General features: G+C 35.7%; 1 protein-coding gene across 3 annotated transcripts in view; it reads left to right on the top strand.

Annotated features, from left to right (window-relative positions):
- The window catches only part of MND1 (meiotic nuclear divisions 1), a 37,125-nt gene extending 18,691 nt beyond the window's left edge, over positions 1-18,434 (top strand). The window contains exons 5-8 of one of the 3 annotated variants that reach the window (XR_015749205.1): positions 217-291; positions 1,513-1,627; positions 16,674-17,360; positions 18,205-18,434. Coding sequence is in view for 2 of the 3 variants with exons in the window: in XM_026668637.2 (XP_026524422.1) it covers positions 217-291; positions 1,513-1,627; positions 16,674-16,718; positions 18,205-18,311 (342 nt within the window). In the remaining variant the exon portion in view is untranslated. The remainder of the gene's footprint in view (positions 1-216; positions 292-1,512; positions 1,628-16,673; positions 17,361-18,204) is intronic. The other 2 variants (XM_026668637.2, XM_087963000.1) reach the window with 2 other exon arrangements.
- The last annotated feature ends 2,535 nt before the right edge of the window (positions 18,435-20,969 follow it).

The following is a 20,969-nucleotide window of genomic DNA, read 5'->3' as shown; positions in this document are numbered from 1 at the left end:
CCAACAGAAAGAAGCTACCCTACCATAGTTTTCCAGTAAATGGATATTTTGTTCTGATTAATTAGCCATAATAGCCATTTTATGAACAAGCATATTATAGAAATCTAAGCCTGTTTGAAAAAAAAAACATTTTCTTAAAATGAAATTGAAAAAATGAGTATTGAATATAAATATTAATGTTTATATAATCTGAGATTTGCTTTTTTTCCCCTTTAGTTCTCAGACTATTGTCAGAAGAAAAAGGATTTAGAAGAAAGCACCAAGCAATCAAAAATTGGGCGGCAAGATACTGTAAGTTTTATTTCAGAACATTGATTAGCAACCAATCAAGCCCCATTTGCCATGTGTAATTTTGCGTGGTGACTCAAAAGCCCTAAAAAAATTACTATATGACAATATCATCAAATCTTGTGACATTTTTTATACTTTTATGGTGCCTTCTGAAATAATTGGGGGAGGGGAATACCATGGCATCCCTGTTCTGCCATGTCCCAAGTCCAGATGGAATTCCAATTTGAAAATATTATAGCTGTCAGGATGAAAGTATAGGTTTTCTATAGGTGGCAACTGTAGAATGCAGGGCTGTCTGTGTTACCTAAAGCATAGCTCTGTAATAGTACTAATATTATATGTTACATGAGGGGAGTTTCTTTTAAATTCTATTTTTAAATATATTTTAGAAATTATTTTATTTTTAAATCCTTTCATAATTTGTTACACTTTTCTTTAAAGTTATTCATATCATACTAGATTATGAATGTGGATTTATAAGGACTGCAACTAGAGATGCATTCTAATAATCTGCACATACTTGAACTGGTATTGCCAAAAATACACATGCTTTTTCACTTAGCCCTGAAATATATATTTAACAGATATAACAGTATAAATTCTGTCTAATTGCTGCCTCCATAGTTTTTGATTGTAAGAGATGCAATATCCAGTTCGGTTGCTCTGTGTATAGACTTTTAGCTGCCCTGTTAAGACAGTTTGTTGCCCGGGATATACCATTGTGGGGGTAGTCTATATTTTATATCCCTTCTTATACTTCATAGTTCAAGAATGTCCACTCAGGAAATTTTAAGGTACCTAGGATGACCTCACCCCAGCTGCACCAGAAGCAGTTAGATGGTTATCTTCCTTAGATATTGAATTATAACATCTATCGCATTGAAATTCCATGGCTCCTTATTATGGTGATTTTATTATGATTTTATTTTAATATACTATCTCCTATATTGTATTGTCCGCATATTAATTATAATACTGACACTTTATTTAAATTAAATTTGCATATGCTGAATAAAATAAAAATTATGTCTCATTGTATTACTGTCATAATAATATTGTGTTTGTGTGTTATAGAAAAAAAATGTTAGAGTACTATAGTATTATCTGCTACGTTTGAAAGAAATTGGATTCTCTGTATGCACAGTGACCAGAAAATTTGATACATTTTAATGATAATGATGATTATTTTATTTTGGATTCTCTCAAATTAAATGTATTCAGGCAGAACGTGCAGCACTAATAAAGGAACTTAGTGCCTTACAACAGAAGAAAGACCATCTAAAGACAGAAGTAGATAAATATAAAGAATGTGATCCAGATATTGTTGAAGAAATCCGTAAGTTTTGTTTAGTATTATAATACTATACTGATTTTTTTCCCATAATAATCCCATTTTCATAGCTTTCAAACAGTGGTATTTTCATTGATGATTGTTTAACTCTTGATACCTCCTTCCTGGTCACAATCACTATATGCTTCCTTTTTGGTGCGTGGGTGGGCGTTGTATGCTAAGAGTATGAGTGCAGAATATAAGGTATGTTTTGGAAAACATATAAATTGTAGCTTGGATTAGATGTCATATCTGTCATCTTGGTTTTTCTTATAGTGTGGTTATGACTTCTTATGAAAGGACCGGATAAATCTATGTCAAAGGTAACTATGGAGATTAGTGTATAAGGAGACAGTCAAGTGGCATAGAGAAGAAAGAAGAGAAGACTTAGAAAACTGGTTCAGCTGAATTGGTGCACATGTGAGCAGTGGATAAAATAACATCATAATGGCAATATAGTCAGTGAGATGTGGTTATTTTTGCCATTTTTGCTACCCCTGGTTGAGTTAGTATATGACTATGGTTACCACCATTTGGATGGCTAATGAAGATCAGTGCAGCCACTATTTGTAAATTAGGCTTTCACTTTGAAATCAATAAGGCTGTCTCAGAACTTAGCTGTTGAAATGAATGATATTATAACCATGTTAGAAGATGTCTGCTAAGAAGAGGAAAAACTGTTTTGTTGCATCTACCTACTGACCCTCATGGGTTCACACTTATTTATTTATTTGTTTGTTTATCAAACATGTAGAAGAAAACAAATATAGGTATGAACATAAACATGAACAAATGAAATAAATACAGATAAATGGGGACAGTAAGACAAGCGTGGTAGGCACGCTAGTGCGCTTATGCACGTCCCCTTTAAGGACCTTTTAGGAATGGGGTGAGGTCCATGGTAGACAGTTTGAGGTTGAAGCTGTGAGGGATTGAGGCTGTCACAACGGAGTTGGGTAGGGCGTTCCAGGCATTGACCACTCTGTTGCTGAAGTCGTATTTTCTGCAATCGAGTTTGGAGCAGTTTACCTTGAGTTTGTATCAGTTGTTTGCACGTGTATTATTGCGATGGAGGCTGAAGAAGTCATTGACAGGCAAGATGTTATAGCAGACAATTTTGTGAACTATGCTTAGAACTTAGATATGTTGACAAACAGATATAGGTTAAAACTATTCAGACTGAGTGTGGAATCCCTTTTTACAGAGGAGACAGGCTCAACACAAAGGCTCAACACAAAGACAGTAGGATTTAGTAAAGATAATAGGTGAATGACGACAGAAGTCACTCTTTGTAGCTATTTATAATAGGTTGGTTTGAATAGGACCTGATAGCAGGCAAGATTGGTTGGCAAGAGCACAGGTTCTTCCTGTAGGAATGAAACAATTCTGGAACAATTTTCTGTTATTTTCCATATGACAGACCTTCAGAAGTTCATCTCTTCAGATATCATGTCTTCCTGTGGTTTTCTTCAGAGGGACATCCAAAACTCCAATTGATTTTTTATTTTCCTTCCCAGGTCTCTTATCGACTTGGTTGTTCTCTGAACAGGGTTCAGATTATCAGTGTGTTTTATAATATATGGTGCTCAGAACTGGGCACACTATCCTAAGTACAGTCTGACTAACTAAGAGTAGAAAGAATGAAGACTTTTCTTCATCTGAACACTACTCTGAGTGATGTAGTTTAGAATTAGTCCATTTCTCTCTCCTTCCCTCTCCTGCATAATACACCCGATTCATATTCAACTGTGATACTCCAAAGCAGGTAGATTATTTTCACGTATACTTCTGCCATATATGTTTCACCCTATTATCTTATATTCCTGCCTTGGATTAGGTAGAATGTGCAAGAAAACATTTTCTCAAGCAGGAGAAAAAAACATATCTGAAGAAAAACAGGTTAGATGCTTTGAACTTATGGATTAGGCAATCAATTTTGAAGTAGTAAAGTTACCTGGAATATTAAAATTCCCAGCATCATTATCTTCTACGTTCTCTTTCCTCTCATGTTCTCTTTTATCTTCCAATCCTTCATGGGTGGCTTTAACTGTTTTGGTTTGGGTCCATCCCTCCCTTGATAGGACCTGATGGTAAAGACTGCAACGACGACACCATTAAAGCCAACATCTTTAACACATTCTTCGGCTCAGTATTTGTAAACAGCAATGGATCATGCCCAGTATTTCCTAGCCGTACCACAGATAACAACAATGATCTAATACATATCGATTTCACAGAAGACAATGTCGAAAAATCACTACGCAATCTAAAACCATCTCTATCTATTGGACCGGATGGAATATGTGCCTACTTCTAAGAAAGCTATCCACTGCCATAGCCAAACCTCTAAGCATAATCTTTGAAAAATCTTTCAGGACCAGCTCCTTGCCTAACCTATGGTCACAAGCCACAGTCATCCCCATCTTCAAAAGGGAGACCCAAGCCTAGTTGAAAATTACAGGCCAATCTCCTTATGCTGCGTCACCTGTAAAGTCATGGAATCAATTATTAACCAATCCATCATCCTCCACTTAGAGTCAAACAACCTACTCTCCAATAAACAATTTGGTTTCAGAAAAAAACTATCCTGTAATCTGCAACTCTTACACTGCAAAAACATATGGACGACACAACTCGACCAGGGCAAAGCAATTGACGCAATCTACATAGACTTCTGTAAAGCCTTTGATTCAGTGGTACACGACAAACTACTCCTAAAAATAAAATCCTATGGTATCTCTGGACAACTGAATAACTGGATAGAAGCATTCCTGTCAAACAGACAACAAATGGTCAAAATCGGGAGCGTTCTATCAAATCCAGTACCTGTCAATAGTGGTGTCCCCCAGGGCAGTGTTCTAGGACCAACTCTCTTCATACTCTACATAAACGACCTCTGTGATCATATTAAGAGCAATTGCGTTCTCTTCGCTGATGATGTAAAGCTGTTCAATACCACAGACAATACTGCTACCTTACAAAAAGACCTTGACTATGTATCTGAATGGTCAAACAAATGGCAACTCAAATCTCAACAAATAAATGCTCTGTCTTACATATTGGCAAAAAAATCAGAAAATAAAATACAAGCTGAATAGTCAAGATCTTGTTGATGACCCAAGCTCTGTAAAGGACCTTGGAATACTCACCTCTAATGATCTAAGTGCTAGAGCCCACTGCAACTACATAGCCAAAAAGGCATTAAGAGTTGTTAACCTAATCCTACGTAGTTTTTCTCTGGTAATATCACACTACTAACCAGAGCATACAAAACATTGCTAGACCAATACTCGAATACAGTTCATCAGTCTGGAACCCTCATTACGTATCTGATATTAGCACAATTGAGAAAGTCCAGAAATATTTCACAAGAAGAGTTCTCCACTCTTCTACTCGTTGTAGAATACCTTATGCCACCAGATTTGAAATTCTAAAACTAGAAAACCTTGAATTACGCCGTCTTCGGTCTGACCTAAGCATGGTATATAAAATCATACATTGCAATGTCCTACCTGTCAATGAATACTTCAGCTTCAACCATAACAACACAAGAGCACACAATAGATACAAACTCAAAGTAAACCGCACCAAACTTGATTGCAGGAAATACGACTTCAGCAATAGAGTGGTCAATGTCTGGAATACTCTACCCGACTCTATAGTCTCTTCCCCAAACCCCAAAAACTTTAACCTTAGACTGTCTACTATTGACCTCACCCCTTTCCTAAGAGGTCTGTAGGGGCGTGCATAAAGCGCACCATCGTGCCTACCGTCCCTGTCCTATTGTTTCTCTTATTCTTTTATTTTTCTTATATGTACCCATTTCATGTATTCACAACTATGTATACACTTATACTTATTATCTTGTAAACAATTGGCAAATCAAATAAATAAATAAATAAATAAATAAAGAGGGTTCCATACCCCACTTTTTTTTTTAATGTTTGTATTTCTATAAAGCTCCACTCACAAGTTTTATATATTTTTCTTGTGCATGACTGGGACAACTTTTTTATAATAATTTTTATGACAGTTTAAAAATACAAAGGTTAAAAAATGAATACAAACTGAAAAAAATATAAAAAGTGCATAAAAGAAAAAAATATAAAGAAATTACTTGCTTCTTCATTAAGACAAGTACAATTTCAGTAACTTATCACCATCCCTGTCATTTATATAAAAGAACACTTTTTCCCAAGTTATATCTCATCTCTTATCTATGAACAAATTATAAACATAATTCAGTCCTAGTCAGCAAAAGTCCCTTTGTGTTACCAGAAATAACAACATACATGTTATATATAATCATATCGGTTTCATATTTATTTTTAATAGTATTATCTTTTTCTTTAAAAATACAAAACAATCTCTTCTGCGTGTATGTATTATCTATAAACAAATCTTTAAAACCTCATCATTCAGACCCAGGCAATAAAAATCCATTAACAGCTACCAAGAACAACATATTAAGAATCTTCATCTTTTTAAATCCAAATCCAAAATAGCCTGATTCTCAGTGGTATCTTCTTCCAGTTCCTCCTTTAAGCCTATTTTTATGATAGTAGACACCTTAATAGAAATTTCCTAGTATATTTTCCCAAATATCCTTGAATTCTTCCAAAGTTAAATAAGTTCTCCTTTCTGTATTTGTGGGTTTCTTTTTTTAGTTCTTTCTGATTGCCTCTAGTGTCCAGCCTTCAAAGTCTCCTCTTATATCATGTTTTTCTCTAACCCGTAACATTTTTCCATTGAAAGACTTTTTATACTTAGATTCAAAGTGTTGTACTGTATCTTTTAAACAGGATTTTAAGCAACCCACAAGAAAGATTCTTATAATTTCAAGATGTTATTGCAAATCCAGTTGGCTTATTAGTCCATTTATAACTTTCCATATCAACATTCTAATCACTTTTTGCTGTTCGTTTCAGGTTTTTAAAATTCTTAAAACTTAACACATGAAACTTTTTTTTGCTGAGGATTAAAGAAGAATCATGTAGTATGATGAAACTTGTTGTGTCCCATATTCTTATATCTAAAAGCAGTTAAGAAGCAATTTTGTAAAGCGATTAAGAAAGGAAGTGAGCAAACCCAATATACATTTGAAGTCTCCAGACTCATGACTTAAACAAAGCCGACTTCGAGAGTTCTAAATCAGGAGTGTCAAACTCAAGGCCAGTGGGGTGTTAAGATCAGGCCCATGGGGCTGCCCTGGAAACAACGATGGACTGGCTTGTTGTTGCCTCTGCCAACGAAAACGGAGCCTGGGAGGGCCACGAGCAGGAAGCCCATGGCCTCCAGCCCTCTGCCAGTGAAAACAGAGGCCAGGCTCCATCCTGGCCACGCCCACTCCCCCCTGAGGTCAACCACAATCCTGATGCGGCCCTCAATGAATTTGAGTTTCATACCCATGCTCTAAACCCTGAAAGTGCTCACTGTTTTTGTCTGTTTGCAGGGAGCCTCTCTTTGGAACATGCTTTAGTAATGTAAGTTTTGAAATTAAGTTTAAATGTCAGGAATAAATGCTTTTAGTTGTTAACTGCATGTTACCCTGTTTCTCCAACAATACGGCCTCCCCCAATAGGAAGTCCCAGCATGTTTTATAGGCATGAAATGAAATTAAGCCCCTCCCCCCAAATTAAGGCCTATATTAAAACATGCGAAATGGGAATGGTGGGGGGGCTTGCCGTTAGGAAGTACTCTTGTTGCACACCCGGATATATATGGTGCTGCCTGCGTTGACCCGATACAAAGTGCCCCACCAATGCCGAGGTCAACATCCAAGCCGTCGCCGCCCCACCCGCCTGAAGATGCAGAGGGGGGAATTAAGTCACCCCCAAAAAGACAACCTAGCCATTTTTTCGGGGCTCAAAAAAAAATAAGACCCGGCCTTATTATATGAGAAACACGGTATTGGCAGTAAAACACTCATACAAGTATTTGTGGATAATAAATACTGAGAAGTGATCACTTAAAATATATTGTCTAATCTGCTTTCAGGGTGTGAGTAAATTAGCTTCTCCTTCCCTTTTATATAAAACTGCCTCTTTAGTTTTAGTTCCTTTTACTTTTACTGGATGAGTTACAGTATATCCTTTGTGCAAATAAAATTTTGGATGATCCTGTTTGCTGTTTTCCATGAAATCATTAGTTGCATGTATGTAGGTAAGCATTATCTTTTGCCACAACGTGTATTATGGATTTCTCTTAAATTGAGAAAATGCATAAGCAAAGTCACATCTGCCTTTACACTTCAGAGCAAGAAATATTAAAAGTTAGGCCTATATGGAACTGCATTGTTAAAATATTTGTTCTTTGAGTATTAATCAGCATGCGTTGTAAAATCTAGTAATGCCAATAACATTGCTATTCAAAAACCATTTTCAAGGATTAAATAACAAAATATATAACTTGTCTTTTACCTAGTTTGTTTGTCTTTGTATTCAGCAGTGGAAGATGATCTAAAAAACCTACTGCTGTATTTTTATATAACTACACAGTTACATAACCACACAGAGTAATTCCCAGTCTCCCACCCCTTAGATATCTGGATAGGAAGCAACTTGTCTTTATTATTTTGTATTAGTGCGTATATTACAAAAAAGAACATAAAGCAAATTCTTCCTTTTATCATCTGTGAGCTAGCTATTTGTTTCATCTCATAAAAATATTGCTAATTACTAAAATTGCACTTCATATCTAGCTTAATGATACAGTGTAAAGGTGTGGAAAATAAAGCACAGAAGATTTCTAGTTGATATATACAGTTTATGATAAATGGTGACCTTATGGTGACTTATAAGCAAAAGTTCAAAAACTTGTTCTGACAAGTATATTGCTCTTTCAGGGACTTTCCAAGGATTTATTGGATCACTACTATCCACTGTATCCATTGACTTTCCTTTTCTCGTTTCTTGCCAAACACAATAATTCTTTTTAATCCATCATGCACTTACATCAAAGTATTTAAGTTTCTTCTTGCTGATTCTTGTCTCAAGGAAGCAATTAGCCTTTGTTTGATCCAAAACTGATTGGCTATTTCTTCTTGCAGACCCTGGTACTCTTGTAATGACCTCCACATCCATAATCCAAGGTGTATGTTTTTCAGTCTTTCCCAGTCTTCCCAGTTTTTCAGTCTTTCTAATTTTCACAATAATCAATTACTGTTAGAAAGACTATGCTTTAATTATTCTGATCTTTGCTGTGATTGAAATGTCCTTGTTTTGCATGATCTCTTCTAGGTTTCTTTACCTTCTACTCTACAGTTATCTTCTCTATATTTCTCTGATACACTGTTTCCAACTATTTCATCTATTCTCATTGTGAGAAAATTCTCAACATCTGTCAGATAAAGTCTCAATTTCATTTGGAATTGGACTTTAGCTAGGCAGGTTTTTTTTGCAAATGTCTAAGACACATCTGAACCCTGTTATCCAGGAGAAGCTTGAGCCAGTTTATTCTGAAGAAATGAGTAGAGCCATTGCAGCTTTGAGCTTGGTTACTTGTGTTCTAGATCTATGCCCGTCCCTGTTAAAGCTTCCTGGAGGTGGCATGTGGCTGGGTCCAAGTGGTTAATTCCTTTTTGTGGGAGGAGGTATACTTCCTACCCTGAAGGAAGAGATGGTGCGCCTCCTTCTCAAGAGGTCTTCCTTGACCCACCTTTTCTAGATATCTTTTGTCCAGCCTCTGTTAAGCCTGGATTCCCCAACGGGTGTTAAGGAAAACAAACTAAAACAGAACGTGCAGCGAAGTCAGATAGGAAGACAGGTAAATGTGTGAGATAAGTTTTCTAGTTAACACGCAGTAAAAATACAGATACGCTTGTGCTATCAAAATTATAATTTATTCCATTTAAGAATTATAGCATAGTCATTATAAACAGTCCATTAGTCATATACCAAATTCAGTCAAGTCTTGTCGAGGATACTCTAATTGCAAAGTCCGTGTCGAATAGCCAGTGTCAGTACACATATAATAAATCTGTCCAAAACTTATCTTCTCTCCGTTGAGAAATATCTTCAAAGTAATCCAACACTTCTTCTCCTCCCGATCCAGCAAGAACGCAGTCTTCAATAAGCCAGCCAGTAAGAGCCAGAGAGTGCCTTGCTGCTTATATAGTACTTTTACAGCTGCACCCTTAATTACATTCCTTTAGCTTAAAGTCACATACACTTTATCTGACAAACCATGATTCATCATTTTATTATCTTTACCCAAAACAGTTGGGGTAAACAATGTTATCCCTAACAGCCTCCAATCATTCGGGAAAGATTGATGAGAGGGTAATTTTCAGCTTCAGAGAACCATGGATGAAGACAATTATTTGGTCCCTTTTCAATCTAGGTTCAGGCCAGTGTATAGTACAGAGATGGGATTGGTTGCACTTGCTGATCACCTTTGGAGCAATTGTATAGGTCACAGGTGTCAAACTCACCGCGTCACGTTGATATCATGTGATGTATCGTGATGTTTTTCCACTTTGCGGAGCTGGGGTGGGCGTGGCCTGCGTGTGATGCATCTGGCCCGTGGGCCGCCAGTTTGACACCCCTGGTCTAGGTTCTCCTGGCTCTATCAGCCATTTTTTATACCATTGTCCCTGATACCCTTTTGGGCTAGCTTAAGAGTTTGGAATTTGGAATCATTGTTTTATGGTGGTTCTCCTTTTTTGTCAGTGGCATGTTCCAGTCCATGTTGGTGAAAGAGTGAGAGACCCTCAGAGCTTAGGTGTCTCCCATCTACTATCTATCTGTCTTATATCCCATTATATCCCATCTGTGCAGATCTGGGAGATGATGAGCTGACTTCAAGTCAATCCTGGCAAGATGCAGTACCTTTGGGGTTTTGGTCCCTCAGGAACTGGTGACTTGCTATCTTTATGGTGTTGCACATCCTCAGATTGAATTGGTGTGCAGTCTGATGGTCCTCTGGGATTCAGTTGTTTGTGGGGGGGTTTGCACGGATTTGTCTGGTGCAGTAGTTGTACCCTTTCCTAGTTCAGGAGCCTTTGTTAATGGCCCCTCACACCTTAGTCAGGTCCCATTTTGATTATTGCAATGTGTTTTACATGAGCATGCCTTTGAATACCACTTGGAAGCTACAAGTGGTCCAAATGGAACAGCACTTACAATATTAAGTGTTCTTAGGTATGCCCACATTATACTCTGTAGAGCAAGTTTCATGGGCTCCAAATTTCCTTCTGGCTTCAATTCAAGGCACTGGTTATCACTTTTAAAGCCCTGCATGGTACAGGAACAGGTTATTTGCAGAATGCCTGCCCTTCCCATGAGATCAGATAGGGCAGGGCTGTCAAACTCACGGGCCGCAGGCTGGATGCATCACGTGCTGGCCCGCCCCCGCTCGGTTTCGCGAAGGGGGGGAAAGTCCCAATATGTCATGTGACACCACCATGACAACATGAGTTTGACAGCCCTGAGATAGGGTGAGCAAGCTCCAGATCCCATCCCTGAAATCTTGCCACTTAGTAGTAGCTCTCAAATGTGCCTTTTCTGTGGCTGCCCCTTACATTATGGAATCCCTAATCCCCAGGGTGATTTGGCAATTTCTGCTATAAAAAGCAAATTTTTATCTTAAAAATAAAAAAAAATATTGTACTGTCTTGTAATATCACTTTTTATTATTAGCATTTGACCATAAAAGGCTGACCTTGAATAGGTTTTGCCCACAGTAGGTTACTCTTCTAATGACCTAGAGAACAGTCATTGCTTTTATAATAGTTGTCTCATTAGTTAAATACAAAGAATTATTCTTTCAGAAAAGTGCATAGCTGCAACTCAGAGCGTCTATCAACTATAATTTTGGAAGGTACTGGAATAAATGAATCCAAACCAAAGTTAAAATAGCATTACAGATGCTTCCTTTTGGATGGGTGGGGAGGATTTATCGTATACTGTGTTACTTGATAACTAAGTAGAAAGTGTTTCAAAGTATTTGGCTATTGTTAACTGAAAAAGAAACTCTCAAACTTGCTGGTTGGTGCATATTTGCAAGCTGACAACTCATACTGGTCCAAGCTACTTCTTGTTTTGTAAATTCAGCTATGCATACTTGATGTTTTTCAAGGTCAAAAGTTTTTTTTCTTTTTTCTTTTTCCTTATTTCACTACATTGCCAGTATATTCTCAATGAAAATTCAAATTATATTTATTTTTATTAAAGTAATAGTTTGTTATTTCACAATCCTCCACACTTTCTAAAATAACAACTTCATAAAAAGGTTGATGGTTCTAAGTAATGCATTTAAATCTCTTTTCCTGTCCTTTCTCTTTCCCTTTTGCTTATAGTAAAACCAATATTAATACCTAAAATAGTATATTCTCAAATACAACAGTAGTATGCATAAATTTTGTCTTGTTAGTTGCCTTCCCACAAAGTATTTTCCCTATGTTGACAGTGGAAAAACTACTAGAAGAATTTTGAATGTCTTACAGTTTATCTAAGATATAAAGTTATTTTATTATTTTTCCAGAAATATACGACTGGAACCAAATAGGCATAACTGTATTATATGCAGTTGATACTTCATATTTTTCTTAGTCCTCATTTAACAATTACTCTTTCGGAGACTGTTCCAAGTTGCAATGGCACCAAATGGGTGATGCTCCAACTGTCACATCATTCTTTTGTGATTCAGGCACTTGGCCACCACTTCCCACTCACATGGTTGCAGCAGTGTGTGGTCACCTGAGCAATGTCAATGGGGAAGCCAGAAGGGAAGGTCGCAAGTTGGTCCCATAAGTCACCTCTGCCATCTTTTTTTTCTAAGGAGCCCGCTACAGAGTATGAAATTAGTTGCATCTGCCCATACACAGCACACTCCGAACCTGCAATCTGTAGAACATGCACATCTGTTCAATATTTGCACAGCACTATAACAGTACTTTCCTTTTGTGGCTGCAATCATTAGCATTAACCCATCTGCTGGCTTGCTTGCAGGCTGCCCAGAGCCTTTGACATCATGCTGGCTTCCCCATTGACTGCTTGTTGTAAGACAACAGTCTTTCCAAGGTCCTGGTCCACAAGTCCTGGTCACATGAGGTCTTCACTTAATAACCTGCAAACTTTGCTTAATCATGACAACCAGGATTACCGAGATTACCTTCACTAAGCAATGCAGTCATGTGACATCACGCATGATAACCACATCACTTCCTGTGGGAAGTTCCAGTCCCAATTGCTTTTGTAACTGGAGGACTACCTGTGTCCTTTGAAATAGGGGAAGGCCTGCTCCTTATAAATCTGCTTCCCCACACAATATACTTTTGGATGTGCCACCAAAACGAGGCCAGCAAGGCTGCTACCCTCACATGGAATCAGGGCTGCACTTGTAGATGACTGCTGCCTGTAAATTCAGAGATAAGAGCAAGTGCAGGGGAGAGAAGCAGGGAAGAGTGTCTCCTTAGAAGTTTTTTTTCTATTCTACAGAGGCTTCTAGTTTTTCTGCTCCCACTATTTTTTCTAATCTGGAGCAAGGACAGAGCTGTTCCAGGCAAAGAAAAAAAAACCCAACCTAAAAATACCCTTCTTTGGTTGCTTGGGTGGGCCCTCTCTAGCAGAAAAGCACAAGAGGTATTAGAGTCTCAGAGCCTCATGGTTAGAGATTGAATGGTCCTGCATCAGGGCATCTGGAAACCCGGTCACTGACCTCCCTCAGCATCTGGATCAGAATGTTGGTACGTGGGATTGTATTGCATTTTCTGACAGAAAAACTCAATTTGCCTGTCAGATCAACTTGATTTGACTTTAGCCTGCCCCACTGGAACAGAATCGGGAACAGAGATAGAAACTCCACATGATGACATGTCCTGAACAAATTTTTAAGAGGTCTTCATGTCCTGAAAGCAAGGAGGGCGTCTTAATAATACTTAAGCAAATAACTGTTTGTCATAGAAGTTGACAAAATGGTTGCAAGTTATTTATGTGACTTCTGCAATAACAAGTTGAGTGTTCTGTCTCTGTAAACCAATGGAGTGGCGGTTTAAAGCAAAGTTTTATTTAATGCACCTTGGAAGCTTCAGAATTGTTTTATACAGGCTGGTTAAAATTAACTCACGAGATAGAACATTGGTCTGTAGTCCTATTTTGGGCTAACATTGGCAAGATTGTTAACATTAATTTGGATGTATCACTATTTATTCAGGCTGCCTACATTTTTCTTAGAATTGTGGATTTGGGGTCTGGCTAAAAATATTATACAATACTTGCAGGGGAAATCTATAGCTGACTTGTAGCAATTTTATTTATTGTCTATTAATATTTGGTAGAGGAGTAAGGGGGGAAATCTTTAAAAAATACAATAAAGGGTTTTAAAAAAAATTCTGTTTGTATAAGAATATTTCTTAACATGTGGGTTACAAACTCTTGTGAACTATAATATAAGCCCATCTTTTTACAGATATAATTGCAAGAGAGAACAAGAGAAAAGGACCCCGAAGAAGGAAAATGTTGCAAAAATGCACAAGGGACTCAAACACTAGGCTAGAGAGGAAAGACAAAATGGGCTGTGGTTGTTATCACACTCTGTCTGCATGGGAGGAAAGAATGAAAAAACAGTTTATTGCCTTCCAGTTTTTTGCAAGCTGCAGGCATTTTGAAGCAGGTTTTTTACGTCGTCTTTTTTTTCTTTTCTTTGATTTCAGTGAATAAGAATGGCTATGTACAAAATAAGACCCAAATTTCAAAAACTATGCAAGAACACTCTATTATAATTGGTGTTTCAAATTTTAAATATTTTTGCTTATTGCCAATAAATAGATTTATAAAGTTGCAAAGTTTTATCATTAGTTTGTTTAATATTTTGATTAAAATAGGATTATTAAAAGTAAATGAGATTTATTTATTTCACTAACTACAGTGAAATAATATTATTCATGATTCATTTTATCATTTTAGGGAATATATATCATTTTAGATGAGAACTTGTCTTTGTAATGTAATTCACAGGATCCTTTTTTACCCTATTTTTCCTTTGTTTTATTTCTTTAAAATTTATTATTATGATTTTTAATCTGAAGCTAATTGATCTCATCTGCAAGTTTTAAATAAAATAGTTCGTTATGTTATAGGGTAGGGCTTGGAGTTGGGTATTGTCCTGTCACATATTTAACATAAGTTTATTTTGCAAATTAAATCTTGCTAATACAGGTAGTCCTTGACTTACAACAGTTCACTTAGTGACTATTTAAAGTTACAATGGCACTAAAAAAAGTGATTTATGACAATTTTCACACTTACGAGTGTTGCAGCATCCTCTCAGTCACATGATTTACATGACATCATTGACAACTGATTCACATTTATGACTATTGTATTGTCCTGGGTGTCATGTGATCCTCTCTTGCGACCTTTTGACAAGCAAAGTCAACAGGGAAGCCAGATTCACTTAACAACTGTGTTACTAATTTAACGACTGCATTGCTTCACTTAACAAATGTGGCAAGAAAAGTCATAAAATGTGGCAAAACTCACTTAAATTTCTCACTCGGCAACATTAATTCTGGGCTCCATTCTGTGTGTAAGTTGAAGACTATCTGCAGTGTAAATTTATAGCAATGAAACATTTAAAGTTGCATTAATTTTTATCATTCCTAGAGACAAACATATACTGACCACTGCCACTAAAAATGCTAGACAGATACTGACAAACCAGGGCTATATGTGGATGTGAGAACTATAAATAATTTCAGGATCTCACTATGGAAAGCCTGGAAATCAGAAAATGAAGAGAGAGCTGTAAAACCTCATTTGCTATAAGAGCAGTTTCCATATGTCCCAATAGCCGTTTCCCTACAATCTTCTGAACAATAGAATAACAGAGTTGGAAGGGACCTTGGAGGTCTTCTAGTTCAACCCCCTGCTCAGACAGGAAACCCTACACCATTTCAGACAAAGGGTTGTCCAGGCTTCCAGTGTTGGAATATTCACAACTTCTGGAGGCTAGTTGTTCCACTGATTAATTGTTCTAACTGTTAAGTGATCATATGCTAATCTACTGTAGAAATGTTTTAGTATTATTTTGGCATGTGATTAAATAATCTCATAAAATCAATGTATATATTTTTTTTTTGGTGGAGGGATGTTCACCTTAACCAGTGTTGTCTGTATCTATAAGCAAACAAACTCATTGGTGTAGAACTTTGGATACAGGAGCTTTTTCACCAGGGCTGTCTTAATGCATGGGCCGGATGGGCACTTGCCCTTGGGCCCCACAAGCATAGGGGCCCCATATTAATATGTGTATGTTAACCCTTTAATACACCTTGTATCATATAAATACAGCAACATATTTATTACATTTTACTGCATTTTTAATTAATCGGTGTTATTTTATTAAATAACATCGATTTTGTTGGAAGTGCCAATAAAATAAATATATGTCTAATTTTATCGACCATTCACATTTTTATTCGTTAGTTGTCATAGGGGCCCAAGTACACTGCTTTGCCCGGGGCCAATAATGCTGTTAAGACGACCCTGTTTTTCACTATACACTTATGAACTTTACTAGCTGCCAATTCCCATTTTATAAATTGTCCCATAGCAGAGGAAAGTGAATAACAAGAATATATGAACTGGCACATTACGAAGTTACCCAAATAATTTATAACAAATGAGCAAGGGATTTTTACTAAAGGGTCATGATTCTGTAATTCATCCATGGGTTTTTTTTTATAAATGTATTCATCTTTAGTGAAAAATACAAATAAAAGCATTATTTCAAATAACATTCTTCATTATGAATCACAGAATTCAGATATCCTAATTTTTAAATGTTTGTACAATACATTGTTTCTTCTTAGAGCATAGCCTCTTCTAATTCAGTGAAGCACTAAAGGATTCTTATTTTCCTGTAGTATAGCCAGATATATGCCATCTTTCAGGTTGAATATTAACTTCAAAGGGACAATAAAACATTTTCAAGTTATTTAAAATGCATAATAAGTCTGAAAATATAGTTTTATTCTTTTGAGTCTGTTAAGTTAGTGAACTAATGAATTGCTTCTAAGGAATTTTATTTCTTTATTTGTTCTTCTTTTTAGGTCAAGCAAATAAAATAGCTAAGGAAGCAGCCAACAGATGGACTGGTGTGTCTGCATTACGTTATTTTACAGCATTCATTCTTCTGTGAACAAAAATAAATACATGAAAAGATACAAGTTTTAGCTTTAGATTGTAATTACTTTTTTTTTTTTTTACATAAAACTGATTTATTTTCCAGAAAAGAGATTGCTGAAAACCCATAAAATAACAATTACTGGTGAAGATGCCATTGCTTGTAATATAATTTTTGTGATTTCTGATTAATATGTTTTAATTGTTCTTAGTTATAGACTCAGTTTTTGCTAGGTATCACTTCTGTTATTGTTTAGGTGCTAAGCATTTTATACACAGATTGTGTGTGACAATCTTCAAGTAATCTGCAAATAATGATAGTTGGTGCAAACTAACCAAATAATGAATGAATGAATGAAAAGCAATAAAATGTGTAAATCAATTTGAAGTTACTTGGGATTTTGGATTAGAGTACACAGCAGTATATGATTTATGGTAATTATACAAAGCAGCTGACACAATAAATGGGCTTGCTCATTGTCAGATTATTGTGAATGATGATATGAATGGTTTATGATTTTACATTATAATTACAATTTAATCACATTACATCACATTCCACATTGAGACAGTTTTCCAGGAACACTCATGTGTAATCAAGTCCAAACTAATTGGTACGTAATCATGTTTCAGCTACATCAATTTTATCACAAAATAAATTTGCATATGTTATTTAAAATGAATCAATAAAACTGCAAATAATTAAATAAAAAGAATTGACATCTATATGAAATTTCTGGTTCATTTAAATAGTTTTTAGAGATTCTTTCACAGAAGTTTAGAAGTGGTCAGCTGGGAAAGACTCTTCTTGATTATAGAACTGCCATCTACCAGGTAGTCTTTGACTTACAACCGCAAATGAATCCCAACTTTTTGTTGCTAAGGGAGTTTTGCCCCATTTTACAACCTTTGTTGTTAAGTAAATCATTGCAGTTGTTGTTAAATAAATCTTCCTTCTGCTGTTGACTTTGCTTGTTAGGTGATCATATGATCCCAGGAACACTGCAACCAAACATGAGTCAGTTGCTAAGCATCTGAATTTTGATCATGTAACCAGTCTTCTGTTTCAGTGTAGAGAGGGAAGGGTTGGTTTCTTTTTTAAAATTCCTGAATGAAAAAGAGTGTCAAGTTCTAAGCACAGTAGATTTTGTGCTGAACTGTTCACCCTATGTCTATGGCGCAATCAGTTGTCTTTTGGAAAACTTACTGCTGAAGTGTCTCATACAGGAAATTTCAGTGTAGTTCTTATCCTCATCTCTACGTGAGAATTGGAAATCACAAAATAATCACTGTTGGATGTTGCAACCAAATAGGTAGTTTAGATCTGAGGAGGGGCCTCAGGATGACAATTTGTAGATCTGTTAATTATCTTGAAACATTAAGGGTCTTTTATTATGATTATCATTATAAACACTTGAAGCCCTAATATCCACTGTTTTCCATGTACTTTATCTACAGATAATATATTTGCTGTAAAATCTTGGGCTAAACGGAAGTTTGGATTTGAAGACAACAAAATTGACAAAACATTTGGTATACCAGAAGATTTTGACTATATTGATTGAAAGTGTTTAATAAAAAGGATGCCATATAACTTAATATTGTTCAGGATGCTTTTACTTTAAATTGTATTTCATTCCTACCATTACTTATACTGATGTTAATAAAATCTGAAAACACTAAAGTAATTTTGCTTTCTTACATTTTGATCTTCCTGATAATTGTCTCAAACAGAAAGTTGTTTACAGAGTCTACTTTAAAATCTGGTATTAGTTGCATGATAAAAGTAACAAGCTAGTCCTTTACAAAACATTGAAAGAGACAGGAAGCTATTTTAATCGTTATATAATTATTTGAAAAATTAAAAGGCATTAAAGGTTTTTAATGATACGAAGGATTTTTCTCTGGAAGTTGAGTGGAATATATTGAATATCTTTTCCACATATTTAATTCAAAAAACCCAACTTCAGCTGTATCATTAAATAGACTGGTTGTTTTATCCATTTTCTTAAATTGAAGTGAAAAACACTGAACTATTTTAAAAATCTAAAGAAAAGCAATTCATATAATTTAGTGGAAAAAAAGAATGTACAATGGTATTAATGAGCTTCTTTTTACTGACATTTGATGAGAAGCTTGAAGGTTTCAGTTCTTAATCAATAGATCTCATAGCATTCATGAAAGGGTTCAAATATAAATCCACTTATTCATGCAAGGGTACAAATATACAACAAAGAAGGGAAAGTGTTGATTCAAAGATGTTTAATATATGATTAACTGAGCCTCTTCATCAACAGTAAATGCAGGAGCTCTACTCTAGGTCCCCTTGTCAACTTCATTAGTTCTGTGCTTTGTTTTGTTCTAGCTTATATTATTTCAATTCATCTTCGATAAACCTGTTCAGACCTCCTGCTGAAGTTAAAAGGCAGAATATAAGTATTTTAGTTAATTTTTTTTCATACTATCTATTTTTCTTCTCTGTATCTCAGAATGCTTGTTTCAGTATAAGGACACAAACACAGAGAAGCCCAAGCTTTTCTACGGTATACAAATATGACTGCTGATCAAAATTGGTATTGCTTATATCCAACTTCTCTAACTCTTTCCAGTTTTTGAACAAAATACTTAGCATAATATATCCATATATATTTCTCTATGCATTTAGCCAATCTGTTTTCATATATGAAATAGCTAAATAAGGTGTATTTAATCCATTATCTTGTTGCCCTGCTCATCCCTTAGGACAATCCAAAATAAAGTGTAATAGTTGTATAAATTGTATAATAAAGTCTGTCATAATTGTAATTTAGCCCTGCATTAAAATATATGAGTTGTACATTACTTATTATGGGAAATAATCCCAACCCTTTATTTTTTTTACATGAAATATACAGTATTTCTAAAAATGCACATGGCCAATTTGCAGGTATTTTGTTTTTGTATATTGACATCGTTACCAAGACTCATAACCCTTCATGAATTCAATCTTGAAGTGGCTTTAGTTAGCTCGTTCTTCATAAAGATTTCTTCATCAAATTTCACCCTTGCCAGCTTTGTAAGATAACATGATTCTTTTTTTTTTTTTTTTTTTAGTATTTCCATGGACATATTTTAAGATTTACTTATCTTCTGAAGATTGATTGTATGAAAAATTGTGGAAACTTTACTCAGTAGTTTTCTCAATCTAGGGAGGATAGCTGTAGTTAACGTTAGTGTATGGAGTCTTCTTATTTTATTCCTTCCAACTATCTAGCATGCCTCTAACTGGTTAGATTAATATTCTCAAGGCTATAACTTTCTGTGCCTCTTTTCTGTACTATAACTTTCAGTACCTCTTTTAGTTCCCACATTCCTTCTCTGGTAATGGCAAAAGGAAGATATGGTCCTGATTCTTTTTCTAACAGCTAGATCAGGTATTTAGGATTTTTATTTAAATATAGTTTCCTCCTTAGTAAAATGATAAGCATTAATCTTCTGGAATAGCATCCACTTTCAAAGACTTGAATAGCCCAATCCTGCAGTCCTTTTAACGAACCTTGAAGACCTGGTTTTTTGCCCCAAACTCTGGAACGGTTTGGGATATAAATCCACTTGGATTAAACTATGTTGTATTTGATGGTGGTGGTTCTCTATTCCCCTATTATAATATACTTTGAGGGGAAATAATACATTTGGTTTTAATTTGCACACTGCCTGTTGTAAAGTTGGGCAGCCTTAGAAATCTAAAGTATAAATAGATAAATTGTTAAAATCAAATAGTTGAAACAAATGCAGAAAAAAAGGTAAATTTACTGCCATTCCTTCAAGCAGCATGCATGCCCACTGCCCACGCAAATTAGGAAGAAGAAAATCTCCACTTTGTACAGGATGTGAATGACAATAGTGTGCTGACAAAATAGAACTACAAGACCTCTTCCTGCCAGGCATGCTTACAGATGCACGGAGTAAGAGCCACATAACTCATTGGAACTTATTACAAGGTGATCATGCAAGCATTTCTTTGTTCTTGTAGCTTAGCACTTAGCACTAGCTCTTACCGGTTAACTCATTTCTTTTCTAAACAGAAAGTTCAAAACAATTAAGTAGCTTTAGGATCCCTTCACTAATTTTCATTGCAGATTACATGGAATACAATTTTCTACTTAAAAATAGGTTGTATTCCAACAGGCTGTTCATAAGTCAATTTTAAAACAATCAGCGTATGTATGCAATTCCTTTTTGTC

Source organism: Notechis scutatus, chromosome 4 (assembly GCF_049901735.1).
Source record: "Notechis scutatus isolate UNSWTSFEM ecotype Mainland chromosome 4, rNotScu1.2, whole genome shotgun sequence".
Taxonomy (NCBI): Eukaryota; Metazoa; Chordata; class Lepidosauria; order Squamata; family Elapidae; genus Notechis; species Notechis scutatus.
This window is presented reverse-complemented; position numbering and strand designations above follow the sequence as displayed.